General features: G+C 47.3%; 1 protein-coding gene across 3 annotated transcripts in view; it reads left to right on the forward strand.

The window, feature by feature from the left end:
- The window catches only part of STING1 (stimulator of interferon response cGAMP interactor 1), a 417,814-nt gene that overhangs the window by 175,346 nt on the left and 217,257 nt on the right, over positions 1-25,211 (forward strand). For all 3 annotated transcript variants that reach the window (XM_069652678.1, XM_069652675.1, XM_069652676.1), the window contains exon 3: positions 22,912-23,086. In XM_069652678.1, the coding sequence (XP_069508779.1) occupies positions 22,912-23,086 (175 nt within the window). The remainder of the gene's footprint in view (positions 1-22,911; positions 23,087-25,211) is intronic.

The following is a 25,211-nucleotide window of genomic DNA, read 5'->3' on the forward strand; positions in this document are numbered from 1 at the left end:
TTAATGGGGCTGATTTGACGGCAATTTCGACCTGCCATTTTGCAATTGAATCTGAATTGTTTAAATTATAGCCTAAATATAACATACCCAAGGCACGGGGTATGAGTAACCCTTTGATACTCCATTGATACCTAATGATCTTTCTCTTGTTCGTAAAGATCAGAATGTTAGATTTCTTTGAATTTAAATTCAAATTATGGGTATCACAAAATTTGGCTAGAGATTCCAATTTGTTTTGGAGACCAAACGGGGTTATATCGAACAAAATCAGATCATCCGCAAAGGCCAGCCAATCGAGACGAAAATCGCCCAATTTAACCGCAAATGAATTACAAGTGGCCCATATGTTATCAATCTCCATGAGATATAAATTAAAGAGCGTGGCAGCAAGGTTGCATCCCTGTTTCACTCCTATGTGTGTAGCAATTGGAGGCGTTAGTAGACCGGTATTGTCGATTTTAATCCTATAGGAGGTATTAGTATATAGGAGTGCTATCATCGCTATAATTTCTGCTGGTATGTGTATCTCTCCCATTTTTTGCCACAATATTTCTCTTATTACAGAGTCAAATGCTCCAGATATATCCAGCAAGGCCATATAGATCGGGCCTTGATTTTTCTGCCTAGAGAGCTTCAATAGGTGCATCATCATGGTGGCGTTGAGGTGAGTGCCCATTCCCTTCCGGAATCCTATTTGGCATCGGGATAGGATCATATGTTTTTCAATAAATGCATTTAAGTCCTTCAAAATTAGGGCAGCAAAGATCTTCGCTGTAACATCTATGAGTGCTATCGGCCTAAAATTATTTGGATCGTTCAGCGCACCTTTTTTATGTAACGGTATCACAATTGCTGATAACCATGATTCCGGAACTGTTTTAGTTTGGAATACCCATTCCAATCGCCTTAATATGATTTCTGACCAAAGCTTCGGATCATCTTTTATAACGCAGGGAGGGATCCCATCCGGACCGGCAGCTTTGGAGGATTTCAACTTCCCTATTACCTGTTCGATATCGCCTATGCTCCACGGGCAGCAGGCTGGAAGATCCATCGTGAAGTCAGGACATTGAATATTACGAAATTTTAGGGGCATGGCGAATTTCTTCCGATATAATTCACTCCAGACCTTTCCACTCACCGCTGAGCATAATGACGATGTACCCTTCAACACTGGATCTTTTAATGCCCTCCATACTTCCCTTGGGTTTTTCTTAATCAATTCTTGGATCAATTTCTGATTTGATTTGATATATTTATTGAACTTCAGTTGTTTGAGATCGTTTTTATAACTGATCAAAATTGCATTTTTTTCATTGGCATAGGCCTTTGTGGATTTATAGTTTTTGGCTAGTTGACGTAAATCAAAGTTTTTCTGTTTTTTCCTTGCAGCAATTGCTGCATTATAAATGCTCGCAGAATTTATATGTATTTCAATTTTTCTTTGGGCTGCTAATGATTCTATGTGACTGTGTATCATAAGTACATTCCTCTTTTCACATAAGTTCGCTTCTTTTATGGACATCATTCGAGTGTTTGTTTTAACTATGTCCCTATTTACCAGATAGTTTAATCGCCTATATAAGCCTGAATTCCATCTAATAGAGATGGCTTTACGATCTAATTCCAATAGTGCCAATGCAGGTACAGAATTGTATACTGTAAGGTTGCAATCCAGCCTACACTTCAGAATGCAGTGATCACTAAGACGGGTAGATATGATGTTACATAGTGATGATGTGTTTGCTAAGGCCCCTGAAATGACAATATAATCGATAGTCGAAGTCTTTGAGCCACGGGCCCAGGTATATAGTGGATCCTTCTCCATAAATGGCATGACTTGCATGTCCCATAATTCGAAGTAAGTTATCCACAATTGCCCCCTTGCGTATGAGGATATCGCATACTGATTAATTGTGCTCCCAGAGGGCATACTCGTTGCATAAAGATTAGAATTGAAGTCACCACCTATGATGATTTGCATGTTCGTAGTGACTGCTATAGCATCAGACATCACATGATTCAATTTTTCCATCATGGTATCAATAGACATTACAGAGGGATTCCAATAAAGTGCGATAAGAAGAATATCAAAGCATGCTTGTGTGCTTGATGCCAATTTAACAGCTAGAATATCTGTGGATGTAAAAACTTGACAGGATTCGACGCAGTATGCGTGTTTTATGAATATCGCCAAACCGCCAGATGGACGACCAAATTCGCCTCTCACTGCATGTGAGCTATAAGCCATATAGCCTTCTAAATAGATATCATGTAGAGCCATGGTTTCTTGTACTATCATTATCGCAGGAAAATCTCTCTGATGACAATTTTGGACCCATGCGACTAAGTTTCCAAATCCACAGCAATTCCAGGAGTTTATTACTAGTGCATTATCTTATAGGTTCGTTTTTTCTTGCGACCCCTCTGTTAGGGTTTTCATTAACGGCTCTAGCCGTGCAAGGCTGGACACAATTTGTGCCACTGATTCAGATTGGACTCTGATCTTTTCATATAGATCACATACCTCAGGACTAAATTCGCTTTGAGGTAGCGATGGTTGGTATTCAACAAAGCAAGTAGCATCTTCCATCGAGAAATACAAAGACAAACCATAACCCAGTGTTAAGAAGTCTTTTTCATGTTTCCATATCAAGGAGGCAATAATTGCAGAATGAAATTTACAAAGCATCCTGCAATTGGGTACATACGGGAGTCTAATCCAGTCAATGTCATTCGATACTAGATTTCGTAGGGCAGGAATTTGATGAAAAACTTTCATCAGGGACGCGCGGTTCAAATTGGGTTTATCGACCTTTGTCGGATCTACCGTCCACCCCATTACCAGTTTCATTTCTTGAGATATTTCTTTATTATTTGTAATTCTCCCCACTTCACGTTTTTCAGTGATTTTACTATCACTAAGCTGGTGTTCTTTTACATCTGCCTCCGACACCCTGGGCGTAGCCTGTAAGTTAGTGACCACATGAACCTGAGGGGGGACGTTATCTTTATCGATATGACCTGCTTCGCATTGTTCACTGACACACAAGGTATTAGTGATAGAATCGCTACCATCAATGTTGTGTCCCGCGCCTTGAGAAAAATGGGATAATGATGTTATCTTCTTATCGATTTTTTCAAAGAACCGTTGTAGCTGCGTCTGAATAAGGAGCGGAGTTGATGATGTCTCAACCTCTTTAAGTTGTGCATCTAATACGCCACTACCCTGAGCAAAATTCTTGACTGGGGATTTCTGTAGCGCTGAGGTGATATCCTCCTTTTCTTTATTTTTTTTTATGCCCAATAGCACCTGACTTTCTGTGTTTAATTGAGTTAAGTCAATAACAGTTTCAGTATTTGTTGTTATATCGGGATTTTTTTTGTATATGTTGCCAGTCAAGGGCAAAGTGTTATTATTTTTTTTTTTATTTTTTTTGTTTTTGGTATTTGTTATAATGGGACCTGTCAATGTATTAGCATTTTGTATGCCAGCATGAATCTTCCTTTTCATGGCTCTCGCATGAAGCTTTTTGGCCTTGCGGGACATGAAAAAGGTAGTGGTTTTTTCATTACCATTGTCTGCCAGGGCTTCAGGGGAAGCATTTTGCTCTATATTACAACATTCATTGAGGTCGATCAGGTCTGTAAGAGGTGTAGGACTATCTGGCGTGATTTTTGATGTAGGAGGATTGATTTCATCTTGAGAAGCGATTTTCTCCCCCATAAGTTCGGTTGGAACCAAATTTGCAGCCAGCAATATCTTTTCTACCACTAATATCCTTTCATGTTGTAATTTGGCTATTTCAGCATATGGGGGCAGCTGTCTCGTGCACCGTTCCATAGCATTAGCCCTTATGTCGGAGTCAGTAGTGTCGATTTCGTCCCAAGAGATAGTTTGCGTGGCTTGGGACTTTAGCAAAGTTTCCCTTCCCGCTTTTACCTCGGGCTTTAGTTCCACCAGCATATTCTCTTGTTTTGTTTTTTCCTTAAGTACTTGATTAGCCCAGAAGGAGTGGCATTTATCTTGTGCCATCATAAAACCCTCTAGTCTACTCAGTTTGGCATTGATTTCTGAGGTGGCTAGACTCAGGGCACTGATTGCTCCATGTGTAAATTCATGCCCTTTGTCCAACAAGTTCAGAATTCTTGCCAAAACTGGGAAATTCTGTAGTTCTTGTTGATTGAGATCAACTAATGTATCTTCCAAAGGAAATAGAGGAAGTGAGGAATTTGGTTGACGAGATACTTCAGAGGTCGCTTTAGGGATAGAGATGTCAGGGCCGATGACCGGCGAATGTGAGTAAGTTATATCAGTTAGGTTTCCATTCATCTCGTTCGTGGGTGAGCTCGCATTTTGTATTTTCCCTTTTGCTACCCAACCATTACCATTCAGCCTTGTTTCTGCTAGCTGATTCAAATTGTCTGCGATTGCGGTATGAAAATGGACTTGTTCTCTAAACCCACGAGAGTACGCTGCTGGTGTCGATGGCCCATTTGATAATCGAGTTCTACTATGTAGTTCTGCGAGAACTACAGGTGCAACCAATGAAGTGTCTATTATAGAAGTACTACAACCCTCAACCACAGCCCCCAACAGTGAGCTATCGGTAATTGGTACATTGATTATATGGTTCAAAGGATACATAACATCCACATTTGCCTCCCTGTGGATTTGGGCTAGGGTATCTAATTTGTTGTTTTCTGATACAGTGTTCGTATTGCTCATGATGGTTACAGATTCTATGTTCATTGGGGCTGCTGTGGGATCGGCAAGTTCGCTAGCACTTTTATGGGCACAATTACCCTTTTTTTTTGTCTGATTTAACATTTCATGTGCCTCTTCTTCCTCTGAAACATTCCCCGCGATTAATGTAGAGGGAGACCCATTTAGGCACCTTTTCCCATTTCTCAACTTTTTGCCCATGTTGTAACTCTAAGACAGCAATGAAAATGTACACTAATATAGAACCGCCGACACTTTCCCAGGCAGAATCTAGGATTCGCAATTTACTGCGGACAACTTTCACCCATCCACCTTTCAAGTAATTTATAATGTAGCTATAATAGAGCAGTGCTCACGAGTGTGTGCACAGCAGTGAAAAAATAAGATCAATACACCAGAATACCGTTTATCGTACTGCTTCTGATTGAGATAGTTCCTTGGTGCTCTCCACGCCCCACGCCGCGCACCGTGAACAGTAAACAGTACTTGGTGTACTTGGTGCGCAGCGCGGGTGCGCTGGAGCCTATGTTTTTATAATCACCAAATCGAGGCAGGCACACCAGGAGGAGGAGTCGGCGTAATTGGCGCCTTTAGCATGAGCAATCGGTAAAGAAAAATCAACGAAGGAGAAAGCAAAAAAGAAAGAAGACAAATAGAATCAAAATTGGATTGTGTTTAAATAAGGATCTAGTCTAAAGTGACTGTATAAGTTCTGAGGAGTGCACAGTGTGCACAGCTCGTTCTACGAGCTCAATTCAGTCACCTTTTTCTGTTTCAGTCCTCCAGGCAAAACGGTGTTGCTGTTAAAGACGTCCTCCTTGTGGACGATCAGCAGCACGGCAATGAAAGATTCCACGATCGGTGGGCAGCGCTGAGGCAGTTGACAGGCGCGTGGCTCATAAAGCAGCTTCCCAGCTTCCCAGACAGTAAACAGTACTTAGTGTACTTGGTGCGCAGCGCGGGTGCGCTGGAGCCTATGTTTTTATAATCACCAAATCGAGGCAGGCACACCAGGAGGAGGAGTCGGCGTAATTGGCGCCTTTTTCTGTTTCAGTCCTCCAGGCAAACGGTGTTGCTGTTAAAGACGTCCTCCTTGTGGACGATCAGCAGCACGGCAATGAAAGATTCCACGATCGGTGGGCAGCGCTGAGGCAGTTGACAGGCGCGTGGCTCATAAAGCAGCTTCCCAGCTTCCCAGACAGTAAACAGTACTTAGTGTATGTTTATATTGCGGAACTACTGGTCATTTTCTTCGGAACTGCCCTGTAAAACCACCCAAGGAAGTTATAGGAGCAGCAGACGAAAACCATGTGAAATCTGACTCGGGAAACGACCACGCCCGGCAAGCGTAGAGGTCCGCTTGCCGAGCTTAAAGAAGGACACTCTGACCTCGCATTTCACCATACCCATGGTCCTTGTAGATCGAGAGCAGCCATCACGCATGCACGCGGTAAAGGCGTACGTAGACAGTGGAGCCATAGGAAATTACTTGGACTGGGAATTGGCTACCAGGATGAATCTATCTCTCACCCGCAAGACCACGGCCGATGTTGTCACCACTGTAGATGGAACGGAAATTGCCTCTGGACCCGTAACTCATTCCACTGAAGAGATGACATTGCTGAGTCAAGATGGGCATCGAGAGGCTATGGTGTTTGACTTAATCAAGGCCCCACAGTTTCAGCTGATACTGGGGATACCTTGGTTGGAAAAACATATTCCCTGTATTGATTGGCGAGAGAAGAGACTAACCTTCCCAGAATGTGCTCACACCTGCTACCCAAGGAAAACTCAAAACTCAGTCCTGGCCCCAGTAATTCCAGTAGCCATACAATTACCTGTTGAATACCAAGACTTTCAGGATGTCTTCCAAAAGGAACAGGCAAACACCTTACCACCTCACAGATTGTATGATTGTCAAATAGATCTTGTACCTGGAGCACAACCACCCTGCAGCAGAATCTATGCCCTTACGGAACCCCAAAATCTCCCTTTGTGCCAGTACCTAGACCAATACCTTGCTAATGGCTTAATTCGCCCGTCCAAGTCCCCTGCATCTTCAGCTTTGTTCTTCGTACCGAAAAAGGAAGGCGACCTTAGAACATGTATAGACTACCGCGCACTGAATCAGATAACCATCAAGAATCGATACCCCCTGCCTTTGATCCCAGAACTACTATACCAGGTGAAGGACGCTTGTATATACACGAAACTAGACCTTCGGGGGGCATATCATCTGGTACGTGTCAAAGAGGGTGACGAATGGAAGACTGCTTTTCGCACCAAGTACGGACTATTTGAGTACCAGGTGATGCCCTTCGGACTATGCAAAGCACCAGCAGCCTTCCAGTTCTTCATGAACGATGTCCTCCGAGAGCTTATCGACGTTTGTGTGGTCGTTTACATCGACGACATCTTAGTATACTCTTTATCAGAATCTGAGCATGTAAAACACGTCCGAGCAGTCCTAGAGAAGTTACACCAGCATAAATGATATGCTAAACTGGAAAAGTGCATCTTCCACACTACGGAAGTGGAATTCCTTGGATTTATTCTGACCCCGAGAGGAATCCGGATGGATACTCGAAAAGTGGATGCCATTCTCAATCAAAGGAGTTCAAAGCATGCTTGGCTTTGCCAATTTCTACCGCAGGTTTATCCCGGACTTCTCGCACATTGTACATCCCATTACAACGCTATTGCGAAAAAACAAACGCTTTGTGTGGACAGAGGAAGCCGAGAACGCCTTCCAAGAGTTAAAAGCTAAATTCACATCTGATCCCATATTAAGACACCGCGCCCCGAGCTTCCCTACATAGTGGAAACAGATGCATCCAGTTCAGCCATGGGAGCAGTCCTTTCCCAAAAGGATCCCGAAACTAACCAGCTTCATCCAGTGACGTTTTGGTCAAGAAAATGTTCAGCCCTCAAATTAAACTATGCCATAACCGACAAGGAGCTGCTGGCCATCAAGTCCGCCTTCAAGGCTTGGCGGCACTATCTATTGGGTGCCAGACATACCATCACGGCCATCACCGATCACCGCAACTTACAATACCTAAAGACAGCCAAAGCCCAATCTTCGCGCCAGCTCCGTTGGGCATTGTTCTTCGCCGATTTTGATTTTGTAATAACCTATCGACCAGGTTGTAAGAATGTTAAAGCAGACGCCTTGTCCCGGATTGGAATGGGAGAAGCAGAAATAACTTTAGAACCCGTACCCATAATTCCAGAACAGAGAATCCTTGGCCTGACATCCATACAGACACTGGAGGACATTCAAAACAAGATCCACCAACTCTTTGATTCCGTTGCCCTACAGGACTGGGCAAAGAAAGGTCCAGAGTACTCTGTCATCGATGATTTACCTTATTACCAAGGCCGGCTATTTTTACCGCAAAATGAACTACAGGAACTTGTCATTTCCCATTACCATGACACCTTAATAGAAGGGCATCCGGGTATTGCAAAAACCGAAGCTAAAATTAGGAAGCAATTTTGGTGGCCCACCTGGCGAAAGGATGTCAAGTCATTTGTCATGTCTTGTGGCATTTGCGCACAAAATAAAGGGCAAAAGAAAAAACCTGCTGGATTATTGCAACCATTAGACATACCACCTACCCCTTGGCATACCTTGTCATTAGACTTTATCACGGATTTACCCCCGTACCAAGGTTACAATACCATTCTAGTTCTTGTAGATCTTTTTTCTAAAATGGCCCACTTCATTCCTTTAAAAGGGATACCTTCAGCTTCAATCCTGGCCAAGGAATTCCTTGAAAATGTTGTCCGCCTGCATGGCTTTCCTTCAGTGTTAATTTCAGATCGGGGCAGTCAATTCATTTCACATTTTTGGAGGAAATGCTGCCAACTGGCACAAATTGATGTTAGGCTTTCGACCAGTCACCACCCTCAGACCGACGGTCAAATGGAGAGGACCAACCAGACTCTTGAACAGTACCTCCGTTGTATGCTACATCAGTCTGAGGGGAATTGGAAAGACATTCTGTGGATCGCAGAGTATGCGTACAATAATTCCGTACACTCAGGAACTGGACAAAGTCCTTTTTTTACCATTTATGGGCACCATCCTCGAACCTCGGATTTGGACTCACCCCAGCATTTAGAGATGCCCGCAGTGGACCATCTCCATGCTGTTATTACACAAGCCTTTAAAGAAGCAACCATCCATTTGCAAAAGGCTAAGGAAAAATACAAAAAGGATGCGGATCAGCACAGAAGTGAAGCTCCTCAATACCAAATAGGGGACCAAGTATGGTTAGCCACTAAGCACTTACCACTCAAGGGGACTCGGACCTTTAACCCCAGGTATTTGGGACCTTTTTCTGTCAAGGCAATTATTAACCCAGTGGCCGTCAAGTTGGACCTACCTGCTCATATGCAAATCCATTCCGTCTTCCACGTGTCTCTTTTGAAGCCAGTGCAACCAGGAACTAGGCTAACCACTCCACCTGAACCTATCCTCATAGACGGGGAGCCCGAGTTCGAAGTCAAGAATATTTTGGACTCAAAAAGAGTGAGATCAAAACTCTTTTACCTAATTGACTGGAAAGGTTATGGTCCGCAGGAAAGGTCTAGGGAACCTAGTGACCACGTGCATGCACCTCGTTTAGTGAAGAGGTTCCATCGGGAATTTCCAGACAAACCACGGCCAAGGGGGAGAACGACTTTAGGAGGGGCCTTGAGGGGGAGTGCTGTCATGATGCCTGCCCCCGGAAGACCAGACCAGGCCCAGCAGCCCCGGAAGCAAGCATCATGCCACTTGGAGCATGCCCAAAAGCCCCAGTTAGGGGCTGTTTGGGTGCAGTCCTGGCGCCTATGTCGCCAGGCTCATAAAGATAAAGTCAGTCCTGGCGCCATGGGCGCCAGGCTCATTATTGATAACTCACCTGAGGCAGACCATGCTGCATGAAGACTCAAGCCAAATGAGGCTTAGGAGGGACTATTTTACTGAAGGGACTATTTTGTTACTTGGGTGGGGCTGTGGAAGAATACTTACCTGGAACTTCTTCCAAGGCTATTTAAACCACGCCCGGACAGCCACTCGTGCTTCGCGTTATTCTGCTTGCTGCAGCGTAACGCTCACCGTGTTTTCAGCAGCTCCAGTCTTCAGCCATGCCCGCTTCAGTCCTGGGACTCCTGAAACAAGAAGAAAAGAAGGATAAAGGTTAGAACAGGAGTTTTAACTTTAATCCTTACCTGAATCCTGATCCATTTCGCCACGGAGCTGAAAGACAGAAGTCTTTGAAGCATCGCTTCGCATTCCTACGGCGCCGCGCTGAACTCACCTGCTTGGCGGTACTTCAGCATTCCATCACGCTCTCTCCATCTCGCGGCCGCACTCCGACACCTAAGGAGACAAAGACAGCAAGGTGAGCAAGGGGACTCTCTAAGGCTATACAAGCTACCCCCAAGGACTTACCTGATTTACCACGGGGGGTACTCACCTCATCTCGGGTCGGCGCAGTCAACTCTGCTTCATCGCCGTACCCCGGCCCCTAAGGGGAAAACCACAATAGACTTACCTGAATCTTACCAATTGCCATTTGGAAATCTTCGAGTGGATTAATCGGCAACCTGCAAGGAATCGGACAGAGTGAAGATCAGACATTTGAACTCTTATGAACAATTGGACTTTAGAGTCAATACTGGAACTCACCAGATCCTCTACGCCAGTGAAGTAACTGGTCATCAACGCGCCCCTGCGGTCGACGCAGGATGGAGAGCTCATCCTTCCAAACCATCAGGTGGAACTAAGGAGGGGACATCAAGAGTGATCTGTGGGAAGACAACGGGAGTGGGGAAGGTGGGTTGACACTCAATTCCACGGGTGGTTAATTCCCTTTCTCCTTTGCAGAAGAATATTCCTGCGAGCCAGACAAACTAGGCAGAGCGGGCCAGTCCAGTCAGTCATCTCGGCGCTACACGTCACGCTGGTGGAAACAACAGCGGCCCAGTTCCGGTCGACGTCCCCGTGGGAACCAGGTGAGCGTAACAGAACGCGAAGCCTACCCACAAATACCCACCTGGGCGTCATGGAGACCTCGGAAACTGATCACTTGGCCCAATTATTAGGGGAATTAAGGGCCGAAGTGCATTCCGCTTGCCAAGAAACCAATGCCCTCAGGAGGGAACTGATAATGTAAAAAGGTAGAACGAACTGATGAGTTGGCCAGACAACTATTACAGAGCCAGGCTGGACAAACACCTCTACCAAGACTTGGGGCAAGTCCAGCTCCTGTACCATCGAGTAACCCGGTGCAGATAAATTTACCTGGAGCCGTTCCTTTGGCTCCGCCTGAACGCTTTGCCGGAGACCCAAAAGGGTTTGCAACATTCATGAATCAATGCCGCTTGCACTTTTTATGTAGACCTGGAGCTTTCCCAAACGATCAGGCCAAGGTAGCCTTTGTACTGTCATATCTCAGCGGCAGTGCGGCGGATTGGTCCATTCCACTAGTTAACCAGGATGACCCGATTCTTCGAGATTTCCAGGTTTTTCGAACAAGCATGGAAAGACTATTCGCCCGACACTCCCGAGGGCAGGCTTTGGGCAACAAACTTTTATCCCTATTGCAAGGTAACCAGGATCTTTTATCTTACATTGCAACTTTCAATAGATTAGTAGTGGAAACCGAATGGCCTGAAGCCAAGCGAATCACATTATTCCATCGAGGACTTCGGGGAGAACTCAAAGATGTTTTGGCCCAAATCGTGAACCCGCCTCCAGACTGTGCTGAATATATTGATCTAGTGGTCCAGCTCGATCACAGACTTCAAGCCAGGAAGGCTGACTGAACCAAGTTTGAGAACAAGGTGTTGGTTAAAACCCACGTAAGCTCCAAGGGAGTAGATGTCTCAGAACCTATGCAAATCGGGGGGGTTAAAGGACCCTTAACCCAGAAGGAAAGAGATAGAAGACGGCAACTGCAATTATGTTTATATTGCGGAACTACTGGTCATTTTCTTCGGAACTGCCCTGTAAAACCACCCAAGGAAGTTATAGGAGCAGCAGACGAAAACCATGTGAAATCTGACTCGGGAAACGACCACGCCCGGCAAGCGTAGAGGTCCGCTTGCCGAGCTTAAAGAAGGACACTCTGACCTCGCATTTCACCATACCCATGGTCCTTGTAGATCGAGAGCAGCCATCACGCATGCACGCGGTAAAGGCGTACGTAGACAGTGGAGCCATAGGAAATTACTTGGACTGGAAATTGGCTACCAGGATGAATCTATCTCTCACCCGCAAGACCACGGCCGATGTTGTCACCACTATAGATGGAACGGAAATTGCCTCTGGACCCGTAACTCATTCCACTGCCGAGATGACATTGCTGAGTCAAGATGGGCATCGAGAGGCTATGGTGTTTGACTTAATCAAGGCCCCACAGTTTCAGCTGATACTGGGGATACCTTGGTTGGAAAAACATAATCAGTGTATTGATTGGCGAGAGAAGAGACTAACCTTCCCAGAATGTGCTCACACCTGCTACCCAAGGAAAACTCAAAACTCAGTCCTGGCCCCAGTAATTCCAGTAGCCATACAATTACCTGTTGAATACCAAGACTTTCAGGATGTCTTCCAAAAGGAACAGGCAAACACCTTACCACCTCACAGATCGTATGATTGTCAAATAGATCTTGTACCTGGAGCACAACCACCCTGCAGCAGAATCTATGCCCTTACGGACCCCGAAAATCTCCATTTGCGCCAGTACCTAGACCAATACCTTGCTAATGGCTTAATTCGCCCGTCCAAGTCCCCTGCATCTTCAGCTTTGTTCTTCGTACCGAAAAAGGAAGGCAACCTTAGAACATGTATAGACTACCGCGCACTGAATCAGATAACCATCAAGAATCGATACCCACTGCCTTTGATCCCAGAACTACTAGACCAGGTGAAGGACGCTTGTATATACACGAAACTAGACCTTCGGGGGGCATATCATCTGGTACGTGTCAAAGAGGGTGACGAATGGAAGACTGCTTTTCGCACCAAGTACGGACTATTTGAGTACCAGGTGATGCCCTTCGGACTATGCAATGCACCAGCAGCCTTCCAGTTCTTCATGAATGATGTCCTCCGAGAGCTTATCGACGTTTGTGTGGTCGTTTACATTGACGACATCTTAGTATACTCTTTATCAGAATCTGAGCATGTAAAACACGTCCGAGCAGTCCTAGAGAAGTTACGCCAGCATAAATTATATGCTAAACTGGAACAGTGCATCTTCCACACTACGGAAGTGGAATTCCTCGGATTTATTCTGACCCCGAGAGGAATCCGGATGGATACTCGAAAAGTGGATGCCATTCTTAATTGGCCTTCACCAAGTTCAATCAAAGGAGTTCAAAGCATGCTTGGCTTTGCCAATTTCTACCGCAGGTTTATCCCGGACTTCTCGCACATTGTACATCCCATTACAACGCTATTGCGAAAAAACAAACGCTTTGTGTGGACAGAGGAAGCCGAGAACGCCTTCCAAGAGTTAAAAGCTAAATTCACATCTGCTCCCATATTAAGACACCCGCGCCCCGAGCTTCCCTACATAGTGGAAACAGATGCATCCAGTTCAGCCATGGGAGCAGTCCTTTCCCAAAAGGATCCCGAAACTAACCAGCTTCATCCAGTGGCGTTTTGGTCAAGAAAATTTTCAGCCCCCGAATTAAACTATGCCATAACCGACAAGGAGTTGCTGGCCATCAAGTCCGCCTTCAAGGCTTGGCGGCACTATCTATGGGTGCCAGACATACCATCACGGTCATCACCGATCACCGCAACTTACAATACCTAAAGACAGCCAAAGCCCAATCTTCGCGCCAACTCCGTTGGGCATTGTTCTTCGCCGAGTTTGATTTTGTAATAACCTATCGACCAGGTTGTAAGAATGGTAAAGCAGACGCCTTGTCCCGGATTGGAATGGGAGAAGCAGAAATAACTTTAGAACCCGTACCCATAATTCCGGAACAGAGAATCCTTTGCCTGACATCCATACAGACACTGGAGGACATTCAAAACAAGATCCACCAACTCTTTGATTCCGTTGCCCTACAGGACTGGGAAAAGAAAGGTCCAGAGTACTCTGTCATCGATGATTTACCTTATTACCAAGGCCGGCTATTTTTACCGCAAAAAGAACTACAGGAACTTGTCATTTCCCATTACCATGACACCTTAATAGAAGGGCATCCGGGTATTGCAAAAACCGAAGCTAAAATTAGGAAGCAATTTTGGTGGCCCACCTGGCGAAAGGATATCAAGTCATTTGTCATGTCTTGTGGCATTTGCGCACAAAATAAAGGGCAAAAGAAAAAACCTGCTGGATTATTGCAACCATTAGACATACCACCTACCCCTTGGCATACCTTGTCATTAGACTTTATCACGGATTTACCCCCGTACCAAGGTTACAATACCATTCTAGTTATTGTAGATCTTTTTTCTAAAATGGCCCACTTCATTCCTTTAAAAGGGATACCTTCAGCTTCAATCCTGGCCAAGGAATTCCTTGAAAATGTTGTCCGCCTGCATGGCTTTCCTTCAGTGTTAATTTCAGATCGGGGCAGTCAATTCATTTCACATTTTTGGAGGAAATGCTGCCAACTGGCACAAATTGATGTTAGGCTTTCGACCAGTCACCACCCTCAGACCGACGGTCAAACGGAGAGGACCAACCAGACTCTTGAACAGTACCTCCGTTGTATGCTACATCAGTCTGAGGGGAATTGGAAAGACATTCTGTGGATCGCAGAGTATGCGTACAATAATTCCGTACACTCAGGAACTGGACAAAGTCCTTTTTTTACCATTTATGGGCACCATCCTCGAACCTCGAATTTGGACTCGCCCCCGCATTTAGAGATGCCCGCAGTGGACCATCTCCACGCTGTTATTACACAAGCCTTTAAAGAAGAAACCATCCATTTGCAAAAGGCTAAGGAAAAATACAAAAAGGATGCGGATCAGCACAGAAGTGAAGCTCCTCAATACCAAATAGGGGACCAAGTATGGTTAGCCACTAAGCACTTACCACTCAAGGGGACTCGGACCTTTAACCCCAGGTATTTGGGACCTTTTTCTGTCAAGGCAATTATTAACCCAGTGGCCGTCAAGTTGGACCTACCTGCTCATATGCAAATCCATCCCGTCTTCCACGTGTCTCTTTTGAAGCCAGTGCAACCAGGAACTAGGCTAACCACTCCACCTGAACCTATCCTCATAGACGGGGAGCCCGAGTTCGAAGTCAAGAATATTTTGGACTCAAAAAGAGTGAGATCAAAACTCTTTTACCTAATTGACTGTAAAGGTTATGGTCCGCAGGAAAGGTCTTGGGAACCTAGTGACCACGTGCATGCACCTCGTTTAGTGAAGAGGTTCCATCAGGAATTTCCAGACAAACCACGGCCAAGGGGGAGAACGTCTTTAGGAGGGGCCTTGAGGGGGAGTGCTGTCATGATGCCTGCCCCCGGAAGACCAGACCAGGCCCAGCAGCCCCGGAAGCAAGCATCATGCCACTTGGAGCATGCCCAAAAGCCCCAGTTAGGGGCTGTTTGGGGGCAGTCCTGGCGCCGATGGCGCCAGGCTCATAAAGAAAAAGTCAGTCCTGGCGCCATGGGCGCCTGGCTCATTATTGATAACTCACCTGAGGCAGACCATGCTGCATGAAGACTCAAGCCAAATGAGGCTTAGGAGGGACTATTTTACTGAAGGGACTATTTTGTTACTTGGGTGGGGCTGTGGAAGAATACTTACCTGGAACTTCTTCCAAGGCTATTTAAACCACGCCCGGACAGCCACTCGTGCTTCGCGTTATTCTGCTTGCTGCAGCGTAACGCTCACCGTGTTTTCAGCAGCTCCAGTCTTCAGCCACGCCCGCTTCAGTCCTGGGACTCCTGAAACAAGAAGAAAAGAAGGATAAAGGTTAGAACAGGAGTTTTAACTTTAATCCTTACCTGAATCCTGATCCATTTCGCCACGGAGCTGAAAGACAGAAGTCTTTGAAGCATTGCTTCCCTTTCCTACGGCGCCGCGCTGAACTCACCTGCTTGGCGGTACTTCAGCATTCCATTACGCTCTCTCCATCTCGCGGCCGCCCTCCGACACCTAAGGAGACAAAGACAGCAAGGTGAGCAAGGGGACTCTCTAAGGCTATACAAGCTACCCCCAAGGACTTACCTGATTTACCACGGGGGGTACTCACCTCATCTCGGGTCGGCGCAGTCAACTCTGCTTCATCGCCGTACCCCGGCCCCTAAGTGGAAAACCACAATAGACTTACCTGAATCTTACCAATTGCCATTTGGAAATCTTCGAGTGGATTAATCGGCAACCTGCAAGGAATCGGACAGAGTGAAGATCAGACATTTGAACTCTTATGAACAATTGGACTTTAGAGTCAATACTGGAACTCACCAATTCCTCTACGCCAGTGAAGTAACTGGTCATCAACGCGCCCCTGCGGTCGACGCAGGATGGAGAGCTCATCCTTCCAAACCATCAGGTGAGACTAAGGAGGGGATATCAAGAGTGATCTGTGGGAAGACAACGGGAGTGGGGAAGGTGGGTTGACACTCAATTCCACGGGTGGTTAATTCCCTTTCTCCTTTGCAGAAGAATATTCCTGCGAGCCAGACAAACTAGGCAGAGCGGGCCAGTCCAGTCAGTCATCTCGGCGCTACACGTCACGCTGGTGGAAACAACAGCGGCCCAGTTCCGGTCGACGCCCCCGTGGGAACCAGGTGAGCGTAACAGAACGCGAAGCCTACCCACAAATACCCACCTGGGCGTCATGGAGACCTCGGAGACTGATCACTTGGCCCAATTATTAGGGGAATTAAGGGCCGAAGTGCATTCCGCTCGCCAAGAAACCAATGCCCTCAGGAGGGAACTGATAGTGTCAAAAGAACGAACTGATGAGTTGGCCAGACAACTATTACAGAGCCAGGCTGGACAAACACCTCTACCAGGACTTGGGGCAAGTCCAGCTCCTGTACCATCGAGTAACCCGGTGCAGATAAATTTACCTGGAGCTGTTCCTTTGGCTCCGCCTGAACGCTTTGCCGGAGACCCAAAAGGGTTTGCAACATTCATGAATCAATGCCGCTTGCACTTTTTATGTAGACCTGGAGCTTTCCCAAACGATCAGGCCAAGGTAGCCTTTGTACTACTGTCATATCTCAGCGGCAGTGCGGCGGATTGGTCCATTCCACTAGTTAACCAGGATGACCCGATTCTTCGAGATTTCCAGGGTTTTCGAACAAGCATGGAAAGACTATTCGCCCGACACTCCCGAGGGCAGGCTTTGGACAACGAACTTTTATCCCTACGGCAAGGTAACCAGGATCTTTTATCTTACATTGCAACTTTCAATAGATTAGTAGTGGAAACCGAATGGCCTGAAGCCAAGCGAATCACATTATTCCATCGAGGACTTCGGGGAGAACTCAAAGATGTTTTGGCCCAAATCGTGAACCCGCCTCAAGACTGTGCTGAATATATTGATCTAGTGGTCCAGCTCGATGACAGACTTCAAGCCAGGAAGGCTGACCGAACCAAGTTTGAGAACAGGGTGTTGGTTAAAACCCACGTAAACTCCAAGGGAGTAGATGTCTCAGAACCTATGCAAATCGGGGGGGGTTAAAGGACCCTTAACCCAGAAGGAAAGAGATAGAAGACGGCAACTGCAATTATGTTTATATTGCGGAACTACTGGTCATTTTCTTCGGAACTGCCCTGTAAAACCACCCAAGGAAGTTATAGGAGCAGCAGACGAAAACCATGTGAAATCTGACTCGGGAAACGACCACGCCCGGCAAGCGTAGAGGTCCACTTGCCGAGCTTAAAGAAGGACACTCTGACCTCGCATTCCACCATACCCATGGCCCTTGTAGACCCAGAGCAGCCATCACGCCTGCACGCGGTAAAGGCGTACGTAGACAGTGGAGTCATAGGAAATTACTTGGACTGGGAATTGGCTACCAGGATGAATCTATCTCTCACCCGCAAGACCGCGGCCCATGTTGTCACCACTGTAGATGGAACGGAAATTGCCTCTGGACCCGTAACTCATTCCACTGCAGAGATGACATTGCTGAGTCAAGATAGGCATCGAGAGGCTATGGTGTTTGACTTAATCAAGGCCCCCAGTTTCAACTGATACTGGGGATACCTTGGTTGGAAAAACATAATCCCTGTATTGATTGGCGAGAGAAGAGACTAACCTTCCCAGAATGTGCTCACACCTGCTACCCAAGGAAAACTCAAAACTCAGTCCTGGCCCCAGTAATTCCAGTAGCCATACAATTACCTGTTGAATAGCAAGACCTTCAGGATGTCTTCCAAAAGGAACAGGCAAACACCTTACCACCTCACAGATCGTATGATTGTCAAATAGATCTTGTACCTGGAGCACAACCACCTTGCAGCAGAATCTATGCCCTTACGGAACCCGAAAATCTCCATTTGTGCCAGTACCTAGACCAGTACCTTGCTAATGGCTTCATTCGCCCGTCCAAGTCCCCTGCATCTTCAGCTTTGTTCTTCGTACCGAAAAAGGAAGGCGACCTTAGAACATGTATAGACTACCGCGCAATGAATCAGATAACCATCAAGAATCGATACCCCCTGCCTTTGATCCCAGAACTACTAGACCAGGTGAAGGACGCTTGTATATACACGAAACTAGACCTTCGGGGGGCATATCATCTGGTACGTGTCAAAGAGGGTGACGAATGGAAGACTGCTTTTCGCACCAAGTACGGACTATTTGAGTACCAGGTGATGCCCTTCGGACTATGCAATGCACCAGCAGCCTTCCAGTTCTTCATGAACGATGTCCTCCGAGAGCTTATCGACGTTTGTGTGGTCGTTTACATCGACAACATCTTAGTATACTCTTTATCAGAATCTGAGCATGTAAAACACGTCCGAGCAGTCCTAGAGAAGTTACGCCAGCATAAATTATATGCTAAACTGGAAAAGTGCATCTTCCACACTACGGAAGTGGAATTCCTTGGATTTATTCTGACCCCGAGAGGAATCCGGATGGATACTCGAAAAGTGGATGCCATTCTTAATTGGCCTTCGCCAAGTTCAATCAAAGGAGTTCAAAGCATGCTTGGCTTTGCCAATTTCTACCGCAGGTTTATCCCGGACTTCTCGCACATTGTACATCCCATTACAACGCTATTGCGAAAAAACAAACGGTTTGTGTAGACAGAGGAAGCCGAGAACTCCTTCCAAGAGTTAAAAGCTAAATTCACATCTGCTCCCATATTAAGACACCCGCGCCCCGAGCTTCCCTACATAGTGGAAACAGATGCATCCAGTTCAGCCATGGGAGCAGTCCTTTCCCAAAAGGATCCCGAAACTAACCAGCTTCATCCAGTGGCGTTTTGGTCAAGAAAACTTTCAGCCCCCGAATTAAACTATGCCATAACCGACAAGGAGCTGCTGGCCATCAAGTCCGCCTTCAAGGCTTGGCGGCACTATCTACTGGGTGCCAGACATACCATCACGGTCATCACCGATCACCGCAACTTACAATACCTAAAGACAGCCAAAGCCCAATCTTCGCGCCAACTCCGTTGGGCATTGTTCTTCGCCGAGTTTGATTTTGTAATAACCTATCGACCAGGTTGTAAGAATGGTAAAGCAGACGCCTTGTCCCGGATTGGAATGGGAGAAGCAGAAATAACTTTAGAACCCGTACCCATAATTCCGGAACAGAGAATCCTTGGCCTGACATCCATACAGACACTGGAGGACATTCAAAACAAGATCCACCAACTCTTTGATTCCGTTGCCCTACAGGACTGGGCAAAGAAAGGTCCAGAGTACTCTGTCATCGATGATTTACCTTATTACCAAGGCCGGCTATTTTTACCGCAAAATGAACTACAGGAACTTGTCATTTCCCATTACCATGACACCTTAATAGAAGGGCATCCGGGTATTGCAAAAACCGAAGCTAAAATTAGGAAGCAATTTTGGTGGCCCACCTGGCGAAAGGATGTCAAGTCATTTGTCATGTCTTGTGGCATTTGCGCACAAAATAAAGGGCAAAAGAAAAAACCTGCTGGATTATTGCAACCATTAGACATACCACCTACCCCTTGGCATACCTTGTCATTAGACTTTATCACGGATTTACCCCCGTACCAAGGGTACAATACCATTCTAGTTATTGTAGATCTTTTTTCTAAAATGGCCCACTTCATTCCTTTAAAAGGGATACCTTCAGCTTCAATCCTGGCCAAGGAATTCCTTGAAAATGTTGTCCGCCTGCATGGCTTTCCTTCAGTGTTAATTTCAGATCGGGGCAGTCAATTCATTTCACATTTTTGGAGGAAATGCTGCCAACTGGCACAAATTGATGTTAGGCTTTCGACCAGTCACCACCCTCAGACCGACGGTCAAACGGAGAGGACCAACCAGACTCTTGAACAGTACCTCCGTTGTATGCTACATCAGTCTGAGGGGAATTGGAAAGACATTCTGTGGATCGCAGAGTATGCGTACAATAATTCCGTACACTCAGGAACTGGACAAAGTCCTTTTTTTACCATTTATGGGCACCATCCTCGAACCTAGGATTTGGACTCACCCCAGCATTTAGAGATGCCCGCAGTGGACCATCTCCACGATGTTATTACACAAGCCTTTAAAGAAGCAACCATCCATTTGCAAAAGGCTAAGGAAAAATACAAAAAGGATGCGGATCAGCACAGAAGTGAAGCTCCTCTATACCAAATAGGGGACCAAGTATGGTTAGCCACTAAGCACTTACCACTCAAGGGGACTCGGACCTTTAACCCCAGGTATTTGGGACCTTTTTCTGTCAAGGCAATTATTAACCCAGTGGCCGTCAAGTTGGACCTACCTGCTCATATGCGAATCCATCCCGTCTTCCACGTGTCTCTTTTGAAGCCAGTGCAACCAGGAACTAGGCTAACCACTCCACCTGAACCTATCCTCATAGACGGGGAGCCCGAGTTCGAAGTCAAGAATATTTTGGACTCAAAAAGAGTGAGATCAAAACTCTTTTACCTAATTGACTGGAAAGGTTACGGTCCGCAGGAAAAGGTCTTGGGAACCTAGTGACCACGTGCATGCACCTCGTTTAGTGAAGAGGTTCCATCGGGAATTTCCAGACAAACCACGGCCAAGGGGGAGAACGACTTTAGGAGGGGCCTTGAGGGGGAGTGCTGTCATGATGCCTGCCCCCGGAAGACCAGACCAGGCCCAGCAGCCCCGGAAGCAAGCATCATGCCACTTGGAGCATGCCCAAAAGCCCCAGTTAGGGGCTGTTTGGGTGCAGTCCTGGCGCCTATGGCGCCAGGCTCATAAAGATAAAGTCAGTCCTGGCGCCATGGGCGCCAGGCTCATTATTGATAACTCACCTGAGGCAGACCATGCTGCATGAAGACTCAAGCCAAATGAGGCTTAGGAGGGACTATTTTACTGAAGGGACTATTTTGTTACTTGGGTGGGGCTGTGGAAGAATACTTACCTGGAACTTCTTCCAAGGCTATTTAAACCACGCCCGGACAGCCACTCGTGCTTCGCGTTATTCTGCTTGCTGCAGCGTAACGCTCACCGTGTTTTCAGCAGCTCCAGTCTTCAGCCACGCCCGCTTCAGTCCTGGGACTCCTGAAACAAGAAGAAAAGAAGGATAAAGGTTAGAACAGGAGTTTTAACTTTAATCCTTACCTGAATCCTGATCCATTTCGCCATGGAGCTGAAAGACAGAAGTCTTTGAAGCATTGCTTCGCATTCCTACGGCGCCGCGCTGAACTCACCTGCTTGGCGGTACTTCAGCATTCCATCACGCTCTCTCCATCTCGCGGCCGCCCTCCGACACCTAAGGAGACGAAGACAGCAAGGTGAGCAAGGGGACTCTCTAAGGCTATACAAGCTACCCCCAAGGACTTACCTGATTTACCACAGGGGTTACTCACCTCATCTCGGGTCGGCGCAGTCAACTCTGCTTCATCGCCGTACCCCGGCCCCTAAGTGGAAAACCACAATAGACTTACCTGAATCTTACCAATTGCCATTTGGAAATCTTCGAGTGGATTAATCGGCAACCTGCAAGGAATCAGACAGAGTGAAGATCAGACATTTGAACTCTTATGAACAATTGGACTTTAGAGTCAATACTGGAACTCACCAATTCCTCTACGCCAGTGAAGTAACTGGTCATCAACGCGCCCCTGCGGTCGACGCAGGATGGAGAGCTCATCCTTCCAAACCATCAGGTGAGACTAAGGAGGGGACATCAAGAGTGATCTGTGGGAAGACAACAGGAGTGGGGAAGGGGGGTTGACACTCAATTCCACGGGGGGTTAATTCCCTTTCTCCTTTGCAGAAGAATATTCCTGCGAGCCAGACAAACTAGGCAGAGCGGGCCAGTCCAGTCAGTCATCTCGGCGCTACACGTCACGCTGGTGGAAACAACAGCGGCCCAGTTCCGGTCGACGCCCCCGTGGGAACCAGGTGAGCGTAACACACCAGAGCGTAGAACAGGTGAAGGAGGTGGGAGAGATGGAGCAGAAGGGCACCAAAAGCCGGATCCAACTCCCGGCTTCCTATGTGTCATCACACACCGTAGACCACTGTCCTCTGCCTGCTCGCGGAATGGAGCACGATCTTGGCTGTCTGTTGGGGACTGATGCTTCTTTCCCTTGTGGGCCTGCACAGCCTCGGGCTCAGTTCCAGCGCCACCTCACTTATGCAGAGGCGGCCGCTGGTTGTAATGCGCAGTCACCCCACTGATGTCGCCGGCAATCGTAGCGGCCCGTCTGGGTTGCGGTTCGGTGTGAAAGTCGGTCCCCAGCTGCCTCTTCATCTGTGCTGCCCCCGAGGGTGGTTTCCTACTCAATATATGTCACCCAGCAGGATATTTCTGTTATAAGGATTTATCCGGGGCTGGAGCACACGCGCAAGCCACCTTCTTCTCTGCTGCTCAACAGCGCCCCTCCTTTGCAATAGTTTTAAATATGACTTAATAGGTACAACTTGTTGAGCTTAGTAACAAAATAAAAGGTGAAACATATGTGCCTAAAGATGAAAGAAGACATTCTTAGAATTATATTGTAATGCCATACAAACAAATGCATAATTACACTGCCTTAATGAATGCTTTGATCTCTTTTTTCAGGTACCGTGGGAATCTCGTTGAGGCTTTCAAGGCCTGTTTTAATGAGAGACGTCAATGGCCATTTCGCCTAATGATAGCTCTAGCTACGTTGTTCCGCGCATGTGAACTGCGGGAGAAGTTGAACTTGCCCCTTGTCTGTATCAGCCAACTGTTGTTGTATACTCTGGGGCATAAGGTAAGCAAGCAAAGTAACCGAATCCATGTTTTGTAAAGGTTCCATATTTTGATATTGGTGGGCCTCTTTATAATTGAACTCAAGGTGGGTAATTTGCTTCATCAAGCACAAACTCGCATGCCAAAATGCGTCATAACCTGGGAGATATTCAGTGAAGCACGCACCACGTGTGCAAGCCATACCTGCTATCTGTTGCTAAGTAGCAGCCACGGAAAAGGAGGACGCGGACACGGGAATCGTGGAACACTTCTTTATTCGCCTCTCTCCTTCTAACTACTGGCGCTCGCGCGCCTTACCCATAATCCCCCCTTTCCCCGGCCTTACACCGTAACATGGCTCCGCCCCCACAACGGTGGGGGTAGCACTCTTTAACCCTTGAGTGCTCTGTAACATCACCCCCGAACAATATATTCAAACATCAAATCAACATTCTTCAACAAGTCTCATGGGTTTTCTTATGATTCTCCGTGGCCTCTCCTCTTGGTCACCTGCCTCTTGCGGTTCCGTGGTTCTCGTTTCTCCGCTTGTCTCTCCCGGATCTCCTCCTGGCGGGATCCACAGGTCGTCCCGCGGTTCTCGTGGTTCTGGAGAGGTCGACCGCTGAAACGGGTCTGTTCCTTCTCGTCTGGTGTAGTGCCTGAATTGTTGACAGTTCCTGGTGACAGATCTGCTTTGATCCTCGGCCGTCACCATCGTGCCTTTCACGGCAGTTACTCTCATGGGGCTTGGAGCAAACCGCGAATCTGTCTTTCTGGGCGTTGGTTGCTGGACGAGTACTTCGTCCCCAATGTGGAAATCTTGTACTACCACGTGGCGACGAGCATCTGTCTCTCGTCTTGCTCTCTCCTTGGCTTCCGCGTCACTTCGGAGTACGTCTATGTCAGGCAGCTCCTCATCAGATGGGTTGCACGGTATACGGGTTCGCACTTTGTATCGAAACATTAGCTCGGCAGGTGTCCTGTTGGTGGCTTCGTGAGGAGTGTTTCTGTAGTCCCGTAAGAGTCGGCACAGTGCCTGGTGTGGATCGACTGCTTCTATTCTGGCTCTTTGTCTTGTCTTCTTGATCGACGCCATAAAACGTTCCGCCATCCCATTCGCTTGTGGGTGACGAGGAGTTATCTTCATGTGTGCAAATCCTAGGTGTTCTGCTTGTGTTCCAAACTCGTGTCCACTGAACGGGGGCCCGTTGTCGGACTTGACTGTTTTGGGGATCCCCCACTCGCTGAACACTTCCTCTATTGCCGCTGCTACTTGAGGGAATGCGGTGGTGGTGACTGTTTTGACGATCGGGAAACGTGAGTGTTCGTCTATTATGAGCAGGAGGTAGACACCCTCCTCCGTGGGCCCGTAGAAGTCCATGGCTACACGCTCCCACGGCCGTTCAGGTATCTGTGTGTGTTGGAGCGGGGGTGGATGTTCCGCAGGAGCCGTGCACTGGCAGGCATGGCAGTTCTTCACCCATTCTTCTACCGCTGCGTCTAGAAACGGGAACCAGATATGGCACCACAGCTGTCTTTTGGTGTTCTCCGCTCCTCTGTGTCCCTCATGGGCCGTGCTGACTACTTCGTTCCTGAGCGTGGCGGGGATGACGACTCTGCAGCCTCTGAGGAGGATGTCGTTGTCCTTGACGGCCAGTTCACTATGTATCCTGGCCAGCCTTTCAATTTCCTGTTTGCACACCCCTGGGTGCGCCAGCATTGCCCTGTGGTGATCTCTCCATTTGTTGGTCAGTGTGAGGCTGATGGCGAGAGCCATGGTGGGGTCGGCCGCTGATGCAGCTGCAACTCTCTCCAGGGATAGTGCCGGTGGTAGCGAGTTGGATGCAATGTATTGTACGTAGGCGATGTCTCCTTCGCGGGTTAGTGGAGCCCCGACTGGGTGTCGTGATAGGTAGTCCGCGGGGTTGAGGTCACCCCCGGGTCGATGCACAATGTCGTAGTCGTATTCTTGTAAACGGATTCCCCACCCCTCGATTCTCGGGGGCATCTTGGTGTGCGGGTTGCCAAGGAGCGATAGCAAGGCCTGGTGGTCCGTAATCAGCGTAAACATTTTCCCGATAATGAAGTCGTGGAAATGTTCGCACGCCCAGACGGCGGCTAGACTCTCTTTTTCCGCCTGGGAGTAA

This window comes from Ambystoma mexicanum, chromosome 3p (genome assembly GCF_040938575.1).
Source record: "Ambystoma mexicanum isolate Mex_15411 chromosome 3p, UKY_AmexF1_1, whole genome shotgun sequence".
NCBI lineage: Eukaryota > Metazoa > Chordata > Amphibia > Caudata > Ambystomatidae > Ambystoma > Ambystoma mexicanum.